General features: G+C 37.2%; 1 protein-coding gene across 1 annotated transcript in view; it reads right to left on the bottom strand.

The window, feature by feature from the left end:
* Positions 1–24,416, bottom strand: part of SYNE1 (spectrin repeat containing nuclear envelope protein 1) — a 313,009-nt gene that overhangs the window by 149,192 nt on the left and 139,401 nt on the right. The window contains exons 60-75 of the mRNA XM_063293716.1: positions 24,218–24,382; positions 21,531–21,703; positions 20,380–20,533; positions 19,344–19,487; positions 18,798–18,962; positions 17,947–18,264; positions 16,528–16,683; positions 15,199–15,369; positions 13,778–14,104; positions 12,626–12,778; positions 11,973–12,140; positions 10,750–10,926; positions 7,398–7,544; positions 5,116–5,241; positions 4,234–4,410; positions 670–935 (exon numbers count right to left, since the gene is read on the bottom strand). Coding sequence (XP_063149786.1) covers positions 670–935; positions 4,234–4,410; positions 5,116–5,241; positions 7,398–7,544; positions 10,750–10,926; positions 11,973–12,140; positions 12,626–12,778; positions 13,778–14,104; positions 15,199–15,369; positions 16,528–16,683; positions 17,947–18,264; positions 18,798–18,962; positions 19,344–19,487; positions 20,380–20,533; positions 21,531–21,703; positions 24,218–24,382 — 2,987 coding nt within the window. The remainder of the gene's footprint in view (positions 1–669; positions 936–4,233; positions 4,411–5,115; positions 5,242–7,397; positions 7,545–10,749; positions 10,927–11,972; positions 12,141–12,625; positions 12,779–13,777; positions 14,105–15,198; positions 15,370–16,527; positions 16,684–17,946; positions 18,265–18,797; positions 18,963–19,343; positions 19,488–20,379; positions 20,534–21,530; positions 21,704–24,217; positions 24,383–24,416) is intronic.

The raw sequence follows: 24,416 nt of genomic DNA, 5'->3' as shown, positions 1-24,416 counted from the left end.
TCCCCTTCTCCTGCTATGTTTCCCAGCTCTAGGAATCAACTGCAAGGAGCTTGTACAAAGTCTGGAGTCATGAGTTTGACAGATGGTCAAAAGTGACCTTGCCAGCCCCATCCCAATTAAGGTGAGTGATTGCAGGGTGTTTTCCTGACAGCTAGTGACACGTGGGAGGATGCTAGGGAAACCAAACCATGGGAATCCACCCACACCTTTCCTTGATTTGACTTGCACACAGAACATAAGGACATTAGCATTTGGTGGCATCTTTTCTGTGGCAGAATAAAGATTGGCAATTGGGGCAGCAAATGTTATGTTGGTATGGTTTCCTTTTGGCTGAAGACCTGTTGGATAGAACTTTAAGTGTCCCAGGGAAAACCCATGGATTGCTTAAGTTGGTCTTACTCCACCTTTCACATCACTGATCTGAAAGAGGAGCACAGGGGATGCATATGTGTAGAGACTGTACAATCTAGTGATAGTCCCAGTGCAAAAGATGTAAAGCAAAAACATGTAACAAGAACATGCTGCTCTCAGATAGAAGAGGCAGTACTGAGTTAAGTAGAAAAATAATCTGAATTCCCAACAATTCTAAACGCTGATCAGATATCAAAGCACAGCTGTAGATTGTCTGGATTTTATCTGTTAAAAACCAGTCAAGGACACTGTCGTTACCTTGCCAAGTGGTCCCATTCCTGCGTAAAGTTTTCCAAAAACACTTCTACTGCATTTAGGCAATCATGATATTCTGTGGTCCTCTGAAGATCTTCTTCTCTATGTAAGAGCACATTGCTAGTTTGAAGGCAAAGGTCCAGCCAATAGTTGCTCAAGCGTCCTATTTCCTTGTGCTCTGGTGACTCCTGCCCTTCCGTCAATTTGCTCACTTTTTCAGTCACTGCAGTCAAAGCTGCCTGTTTAGATTGGAGCTTCTGGCTGAAGTTCTTAATATTAGGAGATAGAAAAAAGAAAATAGCAAGAAAGAATTCTGTTAACATATAAAAAAAGTTACTGAATCAGTTTCAGATTCTACCACAAAGCCATAAATTAAGACAAACGCACTTCTCCCTTTTATGAGATTGCAATACTTTTTGTTTTACTGATTCCTTGGAGAACAAAGTCATAAGAGTTGTTTGAAACATCTACCCTTTCTGTTGGGATCAGAAAGTTGACAAAACACAGAAAAGAGTCCAGCTCATCTTTGTCCTAGTCCAAGGGGTCAGCCAACTACGGGCTGAAGGCCAAATCTGGCCCATGTTTTTGTATGGCCTGTGAACTAAGAATGGGTGGGTGGGTGAGCAGTTGATCACTATGCCCAAGCTTTAGCTGAGCTCCAGGGCAAGGGATGGGGCCAAGAGCTGGGGCATCCTGGGTGATGGCAGTGGCCTCTCAGTGGCCTCCTTGCTGGTGGTTGGCACTGTCCAATGGCTGCCAGACCCCTTGGACTGCAGACTTGCCAGATGCACCTGTGAAGATGGAGGAGGGGCGAAATCTAGACCTTTACAGAAAAAGTTTGCTGAGCCCTGTCCTAATCTCATACTCTAAAGTGGCATAATTCTCCATATGGTCTTAATTTCTTTTTCTATGGAGAGTGAAAATTAGAAGGCTGCTGGAAACAGGTGGAAGTACCAACAACTCTTTTTCTTAGGGGGAAAATAATCTACTGTTTATATACAAATGCTTCAACAGTTTATTTTAAACAAAAAGAGCTTTAAATAGGATAAAAAATTAATAGTTTGGATCTGGGCTTTTGGACAGGTTTTTCTTGTTCCCTGCCTGCTATTTCTTTTCTCCACCACCCCCTTCTCTATACCATACATACAGATGGTTCAAAAGCACACTAAAATAGTATTGTACTCTTACATAGAACAAACTTAGAAAGGGGAAAGGTTAAATACTATTTCTGCTCTAAATTCTCCCTCAGGTTGGTCTTCTTTAAAAAAACATTACTTCGAAGTTCTTTTATACTATTTTATACTAAAAATATAGTAGCCCACAGTTTCAAAGAATTAAATTATGTAGTCCTAGTATAAGGCTTTGGTTGTGGGAAAGAAGTCATTTACATTATTCTTACTGTATTTTACATGTAAGTCTAGGAGGAGACGGAATGACCGATAAAAGGCTCTCTATGCATGGGGAAAATACTAATTTATAAATCTTGCCCAAAATCTTTCTGGCTTTCGAACTTGGTCAAGGATTTGAACATTTGGAGACAGTATTTGTTGTTAAGAGAACCTTGTTTTAAATGGTACAAACTAGTATTATCAACAATTTTTTTTGATGAAAAGAATCAGAACGCTTATTCTCCCAGTTACAGCCCCTTTATGAGCCCCAAATCTTTTCTGAAATCCAAGCATGATGAATTTACCACCGGGTAACTCTTTCTACTTTCTTTCTACTAGTATCTCCACTTCTACTAGTATCCCCACTTGCTGGGAAAAAATGCTTTTCACTGTGAGTGTGGAAATAAGAGAATCTAGAATGGTGGATGGTGCAGATCTGTTCTCATGTGTAAGGCTTAGAGTGCATGAGAATTGTACTTTTCTTTGCTTTCAACCAGAAGTGGACCAAAATATTTAATCCCTGGTGCAAAGGGTAAGATACTATCCTGACTTATTCCACATACAAAACATACAGCTGTTTTGATGGCTGAATCTTTCTTTAGAATTGGTAATGGGACCAATTACCATCACTTAGATTTTGAATTTCTTAACATAGTATTTTATTTCAATTCATTTTAGTATCTTCATTATTAATTAATTTTGGATTGTAGTATATTAATTGCTTTTGTTTATTTATATATATATGTATGTACGTATGTATTAATGTAAAATTGTTACTATTGTATAGTTTTATTGTGTCTGGCCTTAGGGCTGTAATAAATGTGATGATGATGATGGTAGTGGGAGAGTAGGTTAATACATATGGTAAGTGGAAGCCAAATAACAATCAACACTCTGTCTTTCTAAACCTTGCTACTTCTCTAAGCCACTTAGAAGCAGATCTGCCTATGCTTTCATCAGTTCATGCAAGCAGAAGTTGCTAAAACTAAAAAGCCAATCTTATTTTCCATCAGCTCCTGTTCCTTTTATACATTGCTTAGCTTATTATTTAGAGAACTGTCTCTTTTAAATAAACCATGTGGAAGTCCTGCTCCTACCACAGAAACAATCCAACCACAAGTGTTATAATCCAATCTGTTAGCCAAATTAAGCAACAGGCTTGGTAGTACAATTTAAAGTTTGGTACAGCCAGTCTATCTTGTTCATTCAAGTACTGTAAAATCTTAAACATTGCCCAGGGTCTTTTATCAGACCATATACAATTAGTGGTTTGTCTCTACCAGTCATCTACTGTCTTATCTTCAATTCTTATTGGAATAATTTGGAACAAAACATTAAACCTTGGTACAATGTTCATTTTTACTGCTGTATTTTTTCCTAACCAGGGCAGTTTCTAGAAGTATCTCCCATTATACTTGTCCAAGTCTGGGAGTAATTGTTCTTAAATAATTTTTATTATGTTTTATTAAATAGATTCCCAAATACCAAATCTTTTTAGCAACAATGTTGAACCCCACTGCTTGCTGTAAATACAGTTTTAATTCCTCAGATAAATTCTATGTCATCATTTGAGTCTTGTTCCTACTAGTTCAATATCCTGATGCCAAACTATATGGTTGTATATATTCCATTTTCAGTTCTAATGAGTCCTTTGGATGAATAACTGTAAATGCAACATCATGTGCATATAATTTTATGTACTTGATTTGATCATTTATTTCCTGAAATTTTATTTTCTTGCATTTTTTTTATTTTAACTTTAGAGAATCTCTTGTTTACAGATTATAGTTGATTTTATGGAAACAAAGTTAATTATAGAATTCAAAAAGGCATTTCAACTCTCTACCTTCTAACACAGTATAGCATGAATGATGAAATGCCACTCCTGCTCCACTTCTTTCTGAGTGCCTACATTTGTTCAAAATAAATAATATGTAATAGTAAGATGCATGCTTCAAAATGATTTGTAAGAAGTGCATCAGAGTTTCTGAAGTGCAGCATTTTTGCTGCTGTTCATTAATGCAGACTCTCTTTTTCAGCTTTCTATCTGAATTTTAAAAATGTTACTGCTGGTTTAAGAATTGTGTTAATTTTCCATGGTCACATGGAAGTCAGACAATTTCAGAAGTAAACTATTAATAATGTACTTCTTGTTAATAAAATAAGAGCTGCTCCTTACCTTTACCTGCAAAACCATATTATGAGCAATATTTAATTCCAGCTCTGCCCCCCGTCTCTTCATACTCTGCAGTTGCTGTTCTGCGTCCTGGAAATAAATCCGAAGTTCCTCTTTCATTTGCTTTATTTCTTCCCAGCCCTGAGCAAGATACTGGGAGTTCATTATCCTATCTTCAATCTGAAAAATACAGGGAAGGGTAATGGAAATATTTGAATGTAATTATTTTTGGGCTGTCTTAGATATACACCATCCATTTATGTAGGTCAAATAGGAGTGGAAGATAAAGGAAGCTTGCATAAGTCTCTAATGTTCATGGTATCTTAACTCTATGCACTTAAAACAGTTGTAAGCATCCTTATAATAGTTATAATTCATTAAAGATTCAACCGTACTGTAAAATGTAAATTAATATAGCATCCTTAACAAGTCAGATGAACCTCCTTGTCAGAAAACAGCACATTTTCTTAAAGAATTAAACATAGCAAAGGTTTATTATCTTTGGATTCTATTCTGAATTAAATTCTTTCCTCCTCCTTTATCTTTCATTCTGGAGTCTAAGGAAACAACTTCTGTAAGCATGGCTGTAAGCATATTTCCTTATTACCTAATTACCTTACTGGTGAGAAAGTAAGATAACCGCCCAGAGTCCCTCTTTTGAGGGAGATGGGCGGTGGCTAAATTTGATCAATAAATCAATAAATAATCACATGTCTAAGAAGAATTAGAGAACAGCTGTTGCAATGTATCCCATACAATCTGCTTCATTAATTGAAGTACGGTAGTCATTTCTTCAAACCAATATTACCTAATATGAACCTGTAAAAAAACATAATTACATGTCTAAGAAGGATTACAGAACATCTGTTATAGTTTATCCCATACCATTTGCTTTGCTTCTTGAATGTCTGTTGCTGCATTTTTCACTGAGCTGTCTGATAAATCACCCATGGAGCATAATAGATCCAAATAGGTGTTTGCCTGCTCTTGAAGGGCTCTGAAATGCTTAACCTAAAAAGAGTAAGGGAAGATTATCAACAAAACATAGATTATCAAATTCACCTGAAAAGTCTGAAAATTATAAAGAACAGCAATATTGCTACTTTTTAAAAATTAGTGTGAAGTATCAAACTGTTCAGAATATTGGTATAAATTACACCTTTCTTTCTGGATATATTACTAAAGTAACACAAGGGACTCTGTATCGATTACACATCTGCATTGTCCACAACATTAAGAATGTGAATAGTTCAGATTACAGTCACCTTTTTAATTAAAAGTATCTCATGGGCTTCCACAGATGTGTCATATGTGTGTATTTATGTATGTTATGTATGTGTATGTGTCATATGTGTGTATGTATGTATGTTTCAGTTGATTTGCCCAGCTGCGGTTTGACCCATTTATTGCCTTCACTGAAAAAAAAGGACAGGGTTCAGCTTCTTACTGCAGTATTCAGAACAACAGATTGACTGTCTAAACAAACTATTCTCCTTCTGAACCCATTCATCATTGTATGGTTTCTTTCCACAGGTCTTAATCCAAGTCTTCATAACATTACCATTTCAAATACAATATTTTTGAAAGTCTGTTCTGCTAAAAGAAAAATGTGTTTTTATATTTGCACAGCAAACTTAGAAGGACAATCATTTCTACGTAGTAAAACACAACAAGAATACTGCTAGGTTTCGTCACTATGGATTTATTCCATGTCAAAAGCAGCATATTTGAAAGGTTCAGGCTTAGTAAATAGCCAAAAATATCATTCTAGGAAAAATAAATCTCAGATTAAAAGTAGCTAATAAAGTAAGCACGCTATGCTGTGTGTTTCTCTCTGTGTGCATGTCTTTATCAGTTATTTTCCCAGAAAGGTGATGACACATAATAAATACATTCTTTTAGCAACATGTTAAATAAGCAGAAATATTAGATGAGTATAAGATTTAAGATATCAAAATATGTTTTGATAACAGAAATAGAATTTCTTTATAGTTAATAGATTTGTAAAGTTTACATGTCAAACTTAGTATACAACATAATCAGTTTAACAAATGCTATAAAATACATAAACAAGTGAGCTTGTTTTGTTTAGTGCAAAACTGTGTGATTGTTTTCAGATCACTGGGCAGGAACAAGGAGGCTTTTGATGACTGAAGGACATGCTTAACGTTTTTGGAGAATCTGTGGGTGGGCCATAAAATACACAGTGAGGGTGAGGAAGTAATGCATAGTGGCTGGGGCCATATCATATGTTTACCCTATTCATTGAGTCTGTTTGAGGAAGTTCACCTACACTTGGCCTAAGACTGTTGTCTAGGAAATCAGAGTTGACACTTCTAACGGCCATACAAGTCTCTGGAATGTATTCCGTGTCCTTGCTGATATTTAAAAACGTAAAAACTTTTAATACAGAGCCTACTGCTCAAATAAGTAGCCTTGGCTGATCCCAGAAAAGCTAAGTAGTGTCAAACTAGTTAAGTTTTTCGATGAGGGATACTGGAAAAATTCCAGGGCTGAAGGTGAGACTAGGCGGTTAAACGGAAGGAAGGAAGGAAGGAAGGAAGGAAGGAAGGAAGGGCCTTGAGAAGATGAGAGTGACAAAGCTCATCCATAGGGATGCCAAGACAACTAGATGGATGTATCCATGATGTCACCAGTATTCAAACTTGACTTGGTAGTCATTTTATATTTCTCAGGTAAACTAATGACTTTTGCCATTAGTGGTACAAAAGCTTAATACATAAATATAAGTTAGCAAAACAATACCAGTTCCCTGAGAATTTCCCCCAAGGTCTTCTTTTCAGAAAGAATTCTGTTTTGAAATTATTTTGGGATTTTCAGTACGGTTTTCATTTGTTTCTGGGTCAGAATATCAGGAGAACTACATCGTAACTTTTTAGTCATGGTGGTCACCATGGACTCTATGTACCCAAAATAAGCATGGGATCCACATGGGTTCTTGGAAGAACAGACTGACTGTTCCTTCTCTTCTGTTTTGTAATGTGAGGTTGAAAAGGATTCAGTACTTTGAAAAGGAAAAAAAATATTGAGATGGAATCCTTGAATTTCATTTAAGAACTCTGTGGAAAATCTCTAAGGTTTCTTATTGTTATGTTTTTCATATATGGACTGTTTTAACCAAGTATTCCCAAGTAGACTGCTTATACCTGTTTAACAGCATCTGCTGAACTGGAAGGTCGATGAGGATTTGCCTTTAACTCTGGACAAACAGTAGAGAGCCAAGCTTGGCACTGCTGAAGAGTATCCTGATGGTTAACATGTTTCTGGAGTTCATGCTCCAAACTTTGGTATACCTACAAGTAGTAAGAATTCCTTTAATATTAATGCTCCATTATTCCAACTGAAAATGGACCCTTGGCCAAGAAGACAATCTGGCAGGTTAAACAGAGCTCTAGATGGCAGAAATAATTGTACTTTTATAATGCTATTTAGTATAAAGTGAATATTTCCTCCACATATGTTATTCCATAGTTTTATTTATTTATTTGTTTATTTATTATTCAAATTTTGCTACCACCCATCTCCCCCAAGAGAGGGACTCTGGGCGGTTTACAATAAAATTAAAACTATAATAATAAACAATTAAGATCCTATAAAAACAATTAACAAATATAAAATACAATATAAATAAGTATAAAATCCAAGAGGTTAAAAATTCTAATCAGGTGGGAGGGGCTTTAAGGCGCGAGCCAACCCCATGAATGGTTGCCCACCTTCCCGCCCCACGCCAGACAGCAGAACTGAGTTTTCAGGGCCCTCCTGAAGGTCGGAAGTGAAGGCGCCTGCCTCACTTCTGGGGGCAAGATGTTCCAAAGGGCAGAGGCAACTGCAGAGAAGGCCCGCTTCCTGGACCCTGCCAGATGAAGTTCTCTTACAGATGGGGCCCGTAACATGCCCTCTATGCCTGACCGGGTGGGGCGGGTCGATGTTGTGGGGATGAGACGGTCCCTCAGGTAGCCTGGCCCCATGCCATGTAGGGCTTTAAAGGTCATAACCAACATCTTGAATTGGACCCAGAAGCAAACTGGCACCCAGTGCAGCTCGCGCAGTAAAGGTGTTATATGTGCCAATCTTGGGGCACCAAGAATAACCCACACGGCTGCATTCTGGACCAGCTCTAGCTTCCAGATACTCTTTAAGGGTAGCCCCATGTAGAGTGCATTGCAGTAGTCGATATGGGAGATGACGAGGGCATGAGTGACCATTCGGAGGGCCTCTTGCTCCAGGAACAGGCGTACTGGTGCACAACCCGAAGGTGAGCAAAGGCCCTCCTGGCCACGACTGCCACCTGCTCTGTGAACAGGAGTCGTGAGTCCAGAAGAACCCCCAGATTACGCACTGGGTCTGTCTGGGGCAGTGCCACCCCATCCAGAACTAAAGATGACAATTTCCCGGAAACCGAGGAGCCATCAACCCACAGCCACTCCGTCTTACCAGGGTTCAGCTGAAGCCTGTTGTTCCCCATCCAGGCCCCCACAGCCCCCAGGCACTGAGAAAGGGCAGTCACCGAATCACTTACCTCATCCAGGAGGTGATATATTATTGGGTATCATCAGCATACTGATGATACCTCATCCCATGGTGATGGATGATCTCACCCAGTGGTTTCATGTAGATGTTAAATAAGAGAGGAGAGAGAACTGAACCCTGCGGCACCCCACAACGGAGAGGCCGAGTGTTGGATCTCTTGTTCCCTATCACCACTGATTGGGAATGGCCCTGGAGGAAGGAGGTGAACCAGCACAAGACCACGCCACCCACCCCCAACTCCCTGAGCCATCCCAAAAGGATGCCATGGTTGATGGTATCAAAAGCCACTGAGAGGTCAAGAAGAGCCAGGATGGATGCACTACCTCCATCCCACTCTCGCCAGAGATCATCCATAAATGCGACCAATGCAGTTTCTGTCCCATATCCTGGCCTGAAACCTGACTGAAAGGGGTCCAGATAATCCGTTTCATACAGAATCCTCTAGAGTTGCAACACCACCACCTTCTCGACCACCTTCCCTAAAAAGGGGAGGTGGGAGACTGGACAAAAATTGTCCAGCACAGTTGGGTCCAGCGATGGCTTCTTGAGGAAGGGGTGCACTAGCGCCTCCTTAAAGGCAGCCGGAAACACCCCCTCTTCCAAAGATGTATTAACCATTGCTTGGACCCAACCACATGTCACCTCCTGGGCTGCCTTCACCAGCCAGGAGGGGCATGGATCTAAATGACAGGAGGTGGCATTCACAATCCAGAGGATGCTGTCCACTTCCTCGGGTCCAACAGGATCAAACTGTTCCCAGATAACTGGGCAAAAATGTTCCCTCGGCATCTCCAGAGACCCTGATTTATGCTTGGAGTCCAACTTGGAGCAGATCCGAGTGATTTTATCCTGCAGATGCTCAGAAAACTCTTCCGCACAGCCCTGTAGGTGGGCCACTGGGCCCATCTTCCCCAGAAGGGTACGTGTGATCTTGAACAGGGCCATGGGATGGCATTCTGCGGATGCAATAAGAGCGGAGAAATATTGGCATTTCACCGCTCTTACCGCCACAAGGTAGGCCTTAACAGCGGCTCTAACCTGTGTTCAGTCGGATTCGGTCTTTGTCTTCCTCCAGGGGCGCTCTAGACATCTCTTAAGCCTCTTCAAAATCCTCAGCTCCTCTGTAAACCACGGGGAGTGTCGGGTTGGATGAGGCAAGAGAGGCTGCATAGGCACGATCCTGTCCAAGGCCCCGGCCACCTCCCTATTCCAGATAGCAGCCAGGCCTCCACTGGATCATGTAGCAGATCCTTGGGTATAACCCCCAGCTCCCCCTGAAACCTCACTGGGTCCATCAGTCACCGGGGGTGGACCAGCCGAATAGGTCCTGCCTCCCTGTGGACGGGGCAGCATAGGAGAATCTCAGGGTCACCAGGGCATGATCTGACCATGACAATGGGGACAGATGCGGCTCTCCCCTCAGATTACACTGCCAATGCTCCAACAAGAAAACCAAGTCCGGGGTGAGGCCACTGTCCCGAGTCGGATCTCAAATGATCTGGGACAGACCCACAGCTGCCATGGTGGCCATGAACTCCCGAGATGCTTCCAAGGTATGCCCCAGGGATGGCAGATTGAAGTCCCCCAGAACCATAAGCCTGGGGAACTCCACCGCCAACCCTGAGACAGCCTCCAGCAGCTCAGGCAAGGTGGTTGCTACGCAGCAGGGAGGCTGGTACAGTAGCAATGCTCCCAACTTTTTGGGAGTGTTTGCTTGAAATATTCTACTTTTAAAAATAATTTCACGATTTTCCCCCCATCTGTTATTAAGTTCATTCTTCAGAAACTGTTATGAAACTTGCCCAGAGTCACTTTTATAGTGAGATGGGTGGTGTATAAATTTAATAATAAAATAATCTTTTTTAAAAAATCATTCCAATATCTTATTTATTTTGAGCCAATTTGTACCCTAACTGCCACCAGTTTGTTCCTCTATCCTCTGCTCAACATTAACAGATTGATGCTTACTCTCTGAGTAGTGCTACAGATGGCAGAATAGCTATCTCTTGTTCCCTGGAGCTGGGTTTCTATGTTTTGCTTAAATTTTGCTTGGAGATGTTCTGCACACTCTTTGATTAAGTAATCTCCCTTGCTTTTAAGGATGTTCAGGTGATCTTCAAATCCTGCAATTTCTTCCATCGTTGCCTAAGAAAGCAGCATTGAAAATATTATGATGTAGTCTTAAATTACAGGAAGGTCAGAATGCTATTAAATGACAGGAAAATATATTAGAATTGAACATTAAGGAAAAACTGCCTAACAATAAGATGAGTTCTACAGTAGAACAATTACTGAGGTGGTAAACTCTAAATGGTTACAGGATGTTTTCAAGCAGACGCTGAACAGGTATGCTTAATTTGAATTTCTACACTGAGCAGAGAATTTATGCCTATATGTCCCCTTCCAGCTGTATGATGGTATTTATGTACTTCCCAGTTAATTCCAAAACTGTCCTCAATAACCCTAACTCATTTGTTCATTTTTAAAAGGTTTTTTTTAAACACCCAAGTAAGCTTTTTATGGTTTATAATTTTAAAATATTTTACAATTTTTAAAAAACATTTAATTTTGCTTTATCTTTTTTTAAAACCACCAAGAGACCTTAGTAGTTGGCAGTACATAAAATCTAATAAAATGAAATATTTTCTGAGATTTATGAGAAAAATATGTATAAAATTACAGTTTACAAACATAAGAAGCTATATATAAGAACTTACCTTATAAATCAACAAAACATTATTTAATGTTAAAACTACAGCAATATTCATATATTACATACTGTATATAATGTTTATTGAAAATCATCTAATATTTGAGGAAGGTAATAGTCTTTTTCTTAAAAAAAGTATAGAAACATTGGATACATACTCTTTCTATGGATTTCTGTATATATAATATCAGTATGTTTATACCTGTAGGCAATAATGAAAAATCTAATTGTCAAAATCCATTATTTGATTTATTTAAATCTTCGCTGTTTTGATTTAAACAAAACAAAATAATAGCTCCAAAATAAGATAATTCTATTTGTATCTAAACTATTTTCTATTTTCTCTTAAATTTTAATCTGTTTGGGAGAAAACCTTTCAAAGGAAAGCTACAAATATTAGAAGACTAACAGTTCTTTACTTGAGCTATAAACTACAACAACCATCTCTTCAACTAAAGAGTTGTTGATTATATAGACCTACCTTATGACTGGCTAGTTGCTGCGTTATAACTTCTAGATCACTATTCTCCATGAGTTCAGGAGTAATCAGCCTGCTGGACATCTGTAATAACCACTTTTCCACTTCTTGTAAGGCACTATTATAATCTTCATGTTGTCTCACTTTCTCATCCAAGCTTGCAACCTGTATCTGCATTAACAGAAACCAGATTTTATTTTACTTTATTTATTTACTTAGTTCTCACATTTCTGCACTGCCCATCTCACAAGTGACACACCATCTTGCAGATACTCTTCAATGGTGGTTTCAAATGGTAATAATCTCAGATATTCAGTCTGAAAAGCTCAACTGTCCAGTTTTCTAACTCATCAGGCTGAAAATTCTTTTTATTTTGTTTCTGAAAAAAAGATATCAGTAGTTCTTCCTTTAAACTGGCAAAACATTTGTAAACTGCCACCTTAAAGAAGGCATTTTACAGGATGGTGACTCATCTTCTCTCAATACAAGGTTGCTACTTCAACAAGATTTTAGGAGGTTTAAGAATAACTCTCAGAAGACAGAACAGTCTCTTCTGCTAAATGAAATATAGTTACATTAATGTAGACAATCCATATTAGAAGCATAGGTTTACTTTAGGAAAAATGATTACTATTGTATAGCAGAAAACAATTTACCTTTGCTATGTTACAGAGCTCCTGGTATTCATTCTGAAGTTTTTGAATATTCTCAGCTAAATTTGCATCACAGATCAATTCAAGGAGACATTCTCCTTTTTCCACAACAGATTTGATTAAAGGTTCATGAGACAATATAGTCTGCTGCACTGTCTAAAATTAAAATGAAGTTAAATAATGTTTTAAAATAAATATATAATGTAAGAAAAATAAATATGGAAAATCACCTTCTCTTGTAGGGACAGAACTCAGCAAAATATATGATGTCATCTTAAACAAATAACCCTGTTTGAAGTTTGGTGCTTTCAAACTTTTATCCATATTAGCACAAAGGTGGTTTCTGATTTAGAAGCAATGTGGTATTTTCCCATTATTTATGAAAAAGAATCTATTCTGTGACATTTGACAGAAAAGATCTTTTGAAAGGTAAACAAAGGGAAAACCTTAATTAATCTTCTCTTCTTAGAAAAAGAGTTTGACATAATACTTGTTTACAACCTGAACATTAATCAGGAAAAAAAATATCTCACTAACCAGCATAACAAAAACAGGGACACTGGAAAGTGTTTGTTGGATCACATTGCATGACTGCCACATGACTGCAGCTTAGGGAGACCACTGAAACTTTGTGATGGCCTGCTTATATAATGATTATACTGATAATACTATATTTAAGGATGGGTATTTAGTAAGCAGGGGACGCGGTGGCGCTGCGGGTTAAACCGCTGAGCTGCCGATCAGAAGGTCGGCGGTTCGAAACCGCGCGGCGGGGTGAGCTCCTGTTGCTAGTCCCAGCTCCTGCTCACCTAGCAGTTCGAAAACATGCAAATGTGAGTAGATCAATAGGTACCGCTTCGGCGGGAAGGTAACGGCGTTCCGTGTCGTCATGCTGGCCACATGACCCAGAAAATGTCTACGGACAACGCCGGCTCTAAGGCTTAGAAACGGAGATGAGCACCGCCCCCTAGAGTCGGACACGACTGGACTTTACGTCAAGGGAAACCTTTACCTTTACCTTTTATTTAGTAAGCAAGCATCAATGAAATTTAGGCTGTCAACCTGGATATCTGAAAATATCTACCGAAAATATTTTAATAAATAGGTTTCTGATTGAAGAATCCTCTCATTTGGTAAGACACACAAAATCTTTACCTTGTATTTTGATAACTGAGCCTTTTTCTCATATAATTCCATTTTGGGATCCACTGTATTGTGTAGTATGATCTGATAATCTGTTAGCCACTGAGTCTGTACTTTGTACTTATCTAAGAATTCCTTTGTTAAGTGGAGACATTTCTCTAAGGTTGTGCATTCTTTTCTGATAGAGCAGGTCATTTCATCAAGTTGTTCTACATAATCACTGATTTGTTTCTTTAGCTGTTCAGCTTCATTTCCCTCAATGTACTTAATAGCTCTCTCTCCCTTCTCACGGGCAGATTTGAGCAAACTGTGACCAACTTCCATGTCACTCATGAGATCCTGTGAATAGAAAATGCACAATAGTTTATACTGAGGGGGCAAAATAATAATCATTTGTGCAAATTCAGAGATATTCCGTTGCTAGATGTTGGTTCAGTTGATCACATTTTAACTTACTAAGCTGAATTCAAACAGGATTTTTGACCATGCACAGAGCACTTCAAATTCTGTCTGAGGCATGAGCAATCAAACCAGGAAGATGTAAATTATAACTTTTTGTCAAAATCAGGAAATAATGGATACAAGATTATTGGCGGCTTAAAGTTGCTATTGCTTAGAATTTTATCCTACCTGTATTTGGCCACAGAGTTGGCAGCTCTTAATTAATGTTTGCTTCTGAGTAAAAGTGATACAGTATATTAACAAGACATCATTCTTTTTGTTTTGATTTCTAAATTTTGTTGTAAACAATGTATATCTATTATTTGCTGAACTTTCAATATAGATATTATTGATATAATTCCATTGGTGTCCCCATATGTGCCTCTATATATTATCATGGAAAAACGGGATTTTGAGGTTACATATCATTTAATCATTTTACACATCACATTCTTTTTATATTAATTTAATCACTGCACATAAATGCTTATTGCAGATACTGCTCAAGAAGAAAAAAGACTAAACTGAAAATTATGGAAAGCTATACAAGCTTTCAAAAAAATGCCATGTCATCTATTATGAGTATTTCAAATTCTAAAAGATTGTTACCAAAACAGAACATCTTCCAAATGGTATCCCAGAAATCTTGCTACAGCTCAGTAGTTCATCAGTTTTATTAAAATTCCTCAGAATAAAATGCAAAGTTAAAGAACAATCTGCCAGCTATTTCAGTTCTCCCTCACCAAGCACTGTTGCAGAATAGCAAGCACCAAAGCTCATTCTTAAGTACAATTCATTCTCTACTATGTGTCTATACATCCAGTGTTTCTATAAATCAATGCAAAAGTGTTTTTCTAGTACAAGTAGTTTGAAATCTACTGTTCTGTGGGTTTATAAATCCCTGTGGTGCTGTATTTATAATTTAAATATTAATTTAATAGATATTTATATTAGATATGCAGTGTCAAATACAGATTGCAAATGAGCTTTACCTCAAGTTTCTGCATTTTTTTCTCCATTGATGCTCTATCCACTACATCAGATTTTCTCACAACATTTCTGAATTTCCTAAGGATAGCTTCAGACCAATCTCTGTAAGCACTGAAAGCTAGTTCAGATTCCTCCAAACTTCGAATTTCTTCTTCTAGGAATTTTATTTGTTCCTGAAAGCAGATGAGAAGTGAGACTTATTATTCATCTATTTCTTGATTGTCACACCTTTATTAAACCCATAAAATACTGTATTTATCAATGAAATACAGTATGCAGTGGGGAAATCAACTACTGCTATTAGATCATTCTTAATACAGGCAAGAGAATTCTTGCCATATGGAAACATAAATACTGATTGTCTTAGTTCACTCAGACCATCTGCTCTGTCTTAGAAGGCAGAGCTTTGTTTTGCTTATGCTGACAATTCAATACTCCATTGTTTATGTAAATGAAAATGTCTCATGCACTGAAAGGCTAATACAACTGTTATTTGATACTACTTCTAACATAACATCCTCTGGTACCAATATCGTACACCTTCCTGGTCTGGCATAGACAAAAGACCAAGAAAAGCTTATGGATGCTTTTCTATACATGCTTCCACTCACATGGGAATCCCTGACCACACAGTGTGACATGTATGCAAGTAGTTCCTCTGCCCAGAAATCTATGTTCAGTGCGTTGATACTGGGGGCAGGGCCACAAAACTGTACAAAAATAAAGGTAGAGCTACCAGTGTGCCTCACAAAGTAGGGGGTTCCTTTCATATATAGTTACGTTTTAATTCTTAATTATATGCTGAAAAAATTTGCAACAATTAACTTCACAGGTGCCATAAGAATTAATTTGATTTTCTCCAAGAACACTGTTCTTTAAAAAACAAAATGATACATCTGCCTTTTTGTGACAGAGCTAATTGATGAATCACCATTTCCATTTCCTGAACTGTCACTTCTTATGTAAGAAGAATAAGAGCTGTTGCCTTAGAACATGAGTTCTAAAACAGATGGAAATTTTAAAGGTAGATTGAGAGCAGTACAGCGTAATATAAAGGACTGAAACTAATTTTAGTCTACCCTTCTAGTTGAATATTAATAGCTGGTGAATGAGCCTTAGCAGTAACATTCAGATACATAATTAAATCTTTAGACATAGAGAGACAGGAGAGGCAGAATGGCTGCCCAATCATTTTTTAAAATAAAGCATTTAGAAGCATATCTTTAAAAAATCACCAAATCTTTTCCAATTAGTATTGCTTTATGCTTTCAAAACTATTTTGAAATAGTATGCTTTCAAAACTATTTTGTACTATAATTTTCACTATTTACCAGTGCATGAAGAACAAGAGTTTGGTATCGAGAAGCAAGTTGGGTTGCCTGTCTTCCCATCCTACTAGAAGTATGACTTTCCTCCAGAAAATGCTGGGCCAACAATCCAACTTCTTCAACTTCATTTTTATACACTATTATTTCTTCATGCCAATTCTGAGATAAAGAAATATTTTTAAAACATTTCAGAAATGACATAATTGTGGTTTTATAGAACTCTTTAAAATATCAGAAAAATCTGGAAACATGAATCTCAATATATAAATGAAGAATTATAGGCACGTAGTTTTAATTATAGAATATTAATACTATATACACATATGTTACACAAACACAAGTAGAAATACACAAAAGCTTTTTTAGTTGTTAAAAAAAGAACTTGATAAAGCAGAATCTTGTTGCTCCATAGGTGGAATTAAGTAAACTTTTATGAAGGCATTTTTGCTTGTTTTATTATGTTCATTATCCTTTCATATATCAGTCAGATCTCATACATACAGACAAAAAGCCTACTCTGTCAACAGTATTCCCTTCATTCTCAAATATTCAGAGATTTTTCACTTGACTTATACAAACTCCCATTCTTCTTATACCCATAACACTTTCACACAGTTGATTCTACTGCCTTCTCATGTTTCTACTTCTTCCCATCAACATCACATAACCCACTTAACTCTCTGTACTTTAAGCCTACACAAAAGATACATAACTGATTGAGTTGTTGTCTGCTGGGGAGAGGAGCAAACTGTGTTAGATTAGCACTTTAATACAAACTAACTTAATCAACATTTCTCAAATTAAATGGAAATGAAAATTTCTTTTGGTTGTTTTTTTTTAGCAGTTGAATTTCGAGGTGCAGTTTTTCAGTATAAAGGTTCCTGCTATACTTTGGATTACAAAAACTGCATAAAAATCAGCATGAACATTCTGATGTGGTAGTGAGATATAAAATAGCCTGTTTGGAAAAAGAAATAAAGAATGCAAACAAATCCCCAAAACAAATAATTTAAAAATAGAGTGGGCACCCTTATTCCCAATATCTATTCTTAATGTGCTGGTAGATTAAAGAGACAAGATGGATCAAAACTGACATGCACAATTAATACAGCCAGGCTTCACTAATAAATTCTGGAACAGTTTGCTCCCCTAGTCCTTGATCTTAAAAGAAATGTTTTCCTGCCTGCCTGCCTGCCTGCCTGCCTTCCCTCCCTATCCCTATCCCTATCCCATACTGTATGAATAGTTGTGATCTGTGCTCATACCAAACAATAAAAATAATGTTTCATATTTAGCTTTAGATTATAAAGGTATCTGTATAGATCGAAATAAATGCTCAGCTTTCAGTTGTATGAATTATCAGTGACTGCAATAAATAGAAGGAAAGGAGCAGTGGTGCTCACAATCATATAATTTCATCACCTTCATCTGCTGAAGCTGGATTTCCTTTGTGGCTTGGTCAGATTGCCGGCTAGCCCTGATATTAACTTTCTCCTCCAGAGTTTTGAGCCATTGATCCATCTTCAGAAATTTATTCTCCATCAGCTTCAGTCTGCTTAAGCCAGTATTTAGTTGTATCCTAATTTCAGAAAGTTTGTGTTGGTAAACTGTCCAATCTTGACGGAGAGACTCTAATACCCTTTCTTCCAACTGTGGTGTACCCCATGGGATTACTTCTTCTCTAGCATGGAGTGTTGCATTAAGCAATGCTTGTCCTTCGGCACAATGTACCTGTAATTCCTGAAATGCAAAATTATTGCATGTAACACTTTCTAAACCAGATTTTTGTATTAGATTGTTTAAGGTACAATTGTTTCTGTGACCCCGAAAAAAACATATGGTTGTTTTAATCTGTTCACTCATTAAAGAAGCCCAAAGTATTCCATCCAAATTATTTTCAAAGCATGCACAGCCCTATAAAGTAAGTAAAGGATTTTGCAAAATATGCCCAATTAATGCAAACTAGTCTTTTTTATTTGCAAGCTCAAATGGTTGATTGCTTATTAGTTTGGAAACAAACTAAATTTACTCAAAAAAAGATTTTTGTATACGCTAGAGAAGTTTAAAATATTAAAAGACAGCCTAACAAAGACTGACAAGCTTTGAGGGTGTACCGAATGTTGCCTTAGCAGTTGATATTAATATTGAAACAACCATCGCTGTCTTGACATATCTGAAAAATACTAACTCCTGCTCCAAGTTGATTGGAGTTTAGAAAAGGATAAACTGCAAAATAATTATCTCTAGGACAAAACATATTTTTAAAAATCTACCTGGAGTTCTAGGAGTGTTGCTTCATATCTTTCTGTATCACCTTCAAGATGTGATAAACAGCTGAGTTTTTCCTGTTCTTTTTCCAGCCATACTTCAAAGGCCTTCAAATTCCTTTGGTACTCTTGATGCAAGTGAACATATTCTTCAGCTTTAGTTATTGTTTCCTATTATTATCAGAAATATTCCATTATGATGTAAGTTAACAGGCTTTCCTGACACTGGCCAAGTACAATATATAATGGTGGGATTTAGTTTCTATGCTATTTCTTGTGTGCTTAAATAAATGAGTGATTAGGGAAGATATAACTAAGAGATTAATATGCCAATCTTAGTGTTTAATTTATCAAGTTAACTGACACTCAAAATTAAAGAAAATAATTTTAATTAATATAAACTCATTCAAAATACACACATGCATACATGCACGCAAACATACAAATGCTATGAAATATGTGGGCAAAGAAACAAAAGCCCTTCTCTATACACCTTTTCTAAACAATCATATTCAAGGAGAATATACATAGCATTGTAAAATGTAGCAATACCATTATTCTGTCTTTGAGAAACTGGTATCTCTCATGAAGTTCTTGAAGTTCAAGCTGAGTGACATAATGCTCAGTCATGCCCATGCTTTTGGCTTCAATAGTTTCCAGCAGTGTATTGTGACTAAATATTTCTTCCTTAAGTAACTGTAGAGAACAGACATCAATTTAACCACCTAAAATAATATGTATTGTAAATCATCTATAATCAGGTCCTAACTACAGGAAACAAAAGGATTCATTTTGCCAGGGTCAAAAATCCATGAAGGCCTTGCCTTGCCTACAATCTTGTTACCATAAAGGAAAAAAAAATGAGGCTAAACACTAAATTTATTTCTCTGTAGCTATTGTACAGATCTTGTGATAGCTCTGGAGCCAATCTGAAGCAAAGTTTGAGAAGAACATTCTGAATTGCAAATTACTGTACTGACCATAAAGAACTGAGAACCTGTGCAAAACAAAACATGCAAGATTCACAGATTCCTAAAAAGGGACGGCATGTTACAAACATGTATTTATTGCTTGGGCCATGTTTGAGATGGAACTTGCAGTGAAGGACCATCCTCTGCTTCTGTGCTTTTTCACATCTTATTTTTTGAGTTGTACAGTTGAGTTTTTAAACATTTGAATTAAAAAAAATCAAACATTTAAAAACTTACAGCCATCAGTTTTCTTATATATTTCCATTATGTTATCTGTGAATTGTTGAGGGTCCTTAGGGATTTGTCAAAATATTAATATTAATAATAATAATAATAATTCATTCATTCATTTATTCATTGATTAAACAATAATGAGAAGCACAAAAATGAATTTAAATTCTGTTCTGAGGATACATGTGTAGTCAGAACACAGAGAGAAATTATCTTTTTTTCCAATAGCAGCTGTTTACATTAAAGAAAAAACTTTTTCACACAGTTAAGAAATAGACTTTAATATGCCAAGAGAAAGCAACTCCTCAAAGAAGAATGTAACATTTCTTGTTCTGCATGGGAATAATGCTACAATTAGTTTTTTTTAAGATAGACTTTTTACATGCCTTAGATTTGCTGAGTGAAGATTCTTTTTCCCTCAGTTCAGAATATGGTCTTTCTGAGGCATTCAAGATTGCTTCCACTTTGTCCATCCAACTAGTAAACTGTTGAACATCATCTTGGTAGCTTGTCCACTTGGAGAGGGCTCCTTCAAGCTGGCTGAAATGTTCAAATTAATACATATATTTATATCTGTATCAGAGTAATTTAATAACCTAGTTCCAATTACTTAAATATTTTAAATATACTGTATATTATCAACAAATGGTGCTAATTATTTTATATATACTAAGAATATCTTGTGCATTATATATTAGGGATGTGCAAGGCATTCATAAGAAGTACTCCATATCAGAGAACTATTAAAGCAGCTCTGCTATTTGCAAGGCTCTTGGAGTTACTTTGAAAGCTGTCCTGGCTGTCTCTCTGTGTGTGTACAAGCCCAGCTACTTTGCTTCATTGACAGCCCCAAGTGTTTGGCCTTTTAGTGAAATAGGAAAAACTGTGGATTTGTGGGAGATATCTAAGGGAATTATCATACACAACAAGAAGGAGAAATTTATACCTGCTCTCTATCAACAGCAATTGATAGTTGATGTGTGCTGTTTGCCAACATTTGGATTAGTATTTTTTTTGATAAAGGGGAAATGAAAAAGACTCTAGAACAGCTTCTACTTCTCACAATTTGTAATGGTATGTGGGAATGACCTTGGGAGTTAGGGGTGTGGGTGGGGGAAATGCTGCTTAGGGAATGGTCAGATAAGAAAGGGCATAGCCTACAGCTGCATAACAGGCAGAGAAAGAAACTCAGAAAGGACCCTCCCTAACTTATCAGGCTGTAAAAGAGATGGCAGGAGATTTGTACTTTCAGACTTGCAAGATTCTGTTAATGTAGCCTTACAATAAAGTAGACTTAGCTCATCTGGTCGTGTTTCCTGTCTGATCTACCTGGGAAGGCTGACACAACTGTCTGATGGGATTTTAATATAATATTATTTTTTAACATAGGCTAGCAAATAATTTTGATTGTGTGGAACCCTGAGAGTCCTAGGACCACACTTAAGAAACCCTGATATACACTATTCTCTGTTGTTTGTTATGCTGAGGATATAGTTGTACATTTTATAAACTATTTCATACCCATATTGGGTTTTACCTTTTGCAGTGGATACAAGTAGACAAGAGGGAAGCCCAGGTGTCCTTAAGAGTTTTCAACTGTTGTTCAATTGCAGATGTTCCTTCTACTGATGTATTTTGCAAAACAGATTCTCCTCTCGTCACCACCATTTTCACTTGAATTTCTTTCTCTTGCTTTAATGAAAGAAGTGCCTGAAAAGCAAACAGACCCTGTTTCTATTCTTATTGTGATCCTGTACCCCTGTTCTGAATATCAGCTAATATACTGTTCAATCAATTATCATTACTTTAAAAAAATGTGCCCAAGGCAGTCTATTTCCCTTTTTTCCTTTGAAAAACTACATCAGGAAGAAGTGAGCAGATAAAGTGGAAATGAGTTTAAATATCTCCTTGCTTTCCTAACTCCTCACTCTCTTCTAAGGACTTTTCAAACAGTTTCTCTCTCCACATAATTTCAGATGTTTGAAAAAGTATAAATGGATTTTAGAAAATGATGGAGAAAATGAGCAAAAATTCTGAATGGAGTCATACCAAGGATGAAGAAAGTTAAGCAGTTCCCCCTTTGTGGTTCTTAATCTTTTCAAGAGGAAAAAATACTGCTGAGGATCAGATATTATATGTTAAAATAAAACATAGTTTGGCTAACATTTAGTCTGTGCATGTCTCACTCATCAATCTGTAGACGACACTCCTAGTAGCCTTTAACAAAACAGCAGTTTTCAGAAAGAATATTTATACAGCTTTCTGAAAATAAAGCAGTTCTATATCTGTTGTGTTCACTGATACCTAGGAGTTTCAGCAATTATGAAAGGCTACTGAGACTCCTGTACACAGCAGTGCTTTTTTTTCCAGTAAGAAGTGCACTCCAGGGTCTTACATAAAATAAATTCTAGCCTTTAGAAGTTTTTTTTTTTAATTTAAAAAAATTTGGTAGCTGTAACCATATGAGAAACCACATTGCTATAAAATAGTGATCACTGTAAAGCACTCTGAGGTTCTAATTTGGGAAGCAGAACTCAAGTGTGTCAAATAAATAAATAAATAAATAAAATAATCAAAGGTTCAAAAAGGACAGACTTGGTACGTATTAGTGAGGACAGGGACGTCGCCCTGCTGGAGATTCACCCTTTGGGAGTCAGGTTCTTCAGCAAGTAGGGCACTTGGGGAGACTATTGCAGTGGCCAGGTGTGTGCCCCTAAGGTAACCAGGCACAATTTAGGGATGGTGCTGGTAAGCCATCCACCCTGCTTCCCAGCCATGCTCTTTCCTGAGCTCATCAATCTTATTGTGGGGATGGTAGTACTGTCTCTGTCCTGGAAAGTTCATATATTAAATGCAAGGTAACAGTTACAAGCTATATGCTTGCTATTCCTTCTTTTTTACCCAGGGGAAATCCTTTAGTGCCACCTGTAGTAAAGATCTGCAGAGGGAGAGAGGTCTTGCAGTTACTAAATTCTGTGGAGCGATGGGGTCTGGGACAAAGCAGTGTGTTGGAAGTGATTCAGAATAAATTTATATAAACTATCCTGGCTCTTCTGCCAAGCATCCCTGCTGCCTTGCTAAGAATGGAAGTGGTTCTTCCCTACATTACTAACAGAAGGATCAAGGTAATCCTCCTCTTTTTAGAAAAAGATTTGTTGATATGCCTGATTTACACCTAGCTAAACAATGCCGGAGAGAACAACTTAAAGGCAAAGGGTGAATGTAGGAGTGCTTACAATATTTTGAATGCTATTCCCTTTCAGTGGAATAATTTTATAGCCCAAACATCAAGGTTAAAGACTGGCTGTTGCAAAAGATTCCCTCCAGGATGGGGATATCATTTTCAGCACCAGGTGTTCAGCCTGATTTGTTTGTTAAGCTGTATCAAAGAATGTTGGCATAGCTATAGGTTCTGACAAAACTATTCCTGAGACACCGCTTTACTGAGATCCACATTCAACCAATGCCTTCAGTATATTTGGATAGAAGATACAGAGGGATATAAATTCTGGAACATCTCTATACTAGTGAAGGATTTCAGGTTGAGGGTCTAATCCATTATTTGCTGAACTATAAACTATGTAAGTCTTCTAGAATCCAGTTTATTTATCTACCACTCTCTTGGTGCTCTTGGGATTCTTTTAGTGAAATAATCTGCTTTGATGGCAGATTTACAGTAGGTCACACGATAACCCAGCTAGTGGGAAAAAATGCAACAGCAGCAAGGAAGATCAGGACATGAGCTATGGCAACTATGGCAATCAACTGTCAATGGGATGAAATAATTTACATAATGTATTTGTTGCTATTGCATGCATGAAGACCTTGGTGGTTTAGTTTTTAGGAAGTTCTGTGTAAATGTACAAGTCTAAAAAATGAGGCTTGTGTCAGAAGCATGTCTCTTATGCAAAGAAGCAAATAGTTTATTGAATAAGTCTCCAACCATTTCAACTATATGTCCCTTACGTTGGTTTTCTGCTAAAGCCATTTGGTTACAGTAAGGCACATGGTATAAAAAACCATCCAAGTAAATACATAAAATGTATAAGTTAAACTCCTTAATCTACACCTATCTAAAGGAAAATATATTTTAACTGTTGAAAAAAAAACATGCATGTAATTCCATTTTACATTTTTATAAAGAATATAGTTTAAATCAATGAGTAAAAATATTTAGAATGGAATTCCTGATCTGTAGGATTCTTTGCCATCTCATCTGCTTACCTCAAGCTTTGCCATTCTATTGTCAAGGGCGTTTTTGTCTGCTGTGGGATGGCAGTAAGATTCAAGCATCTGGATTGTATCTGCCATCCAGTCCTGGAGTTCTTTCAGTCCGTGAGAGAACTGTTGGTGCTCTGCTACTATTCTGTCCATTCTGGAGACCTTTTCCTTAAATTCATACAGATGTTAACATTACCAACCA

This window comes from Candoia aspera, chromosome 1, assembly GCF_035149785.1.
Source record: "Candoia aspera isolate rCanAsp1 chromosome 1, rCanAsp1.hap2, whole genome shotgun sequence".
Taxonomy (NCBI): domain Eukaryota; kingdom Metazoa; phylum Chordata; class Lepidosauria; order Squamata; family Boidae; genus Candoia; species Candoia aspera.
Note: the sequence above shows the minus strand (reverse complement) of the source record. Positions and strands in the feature narration are given on the sequence as shown.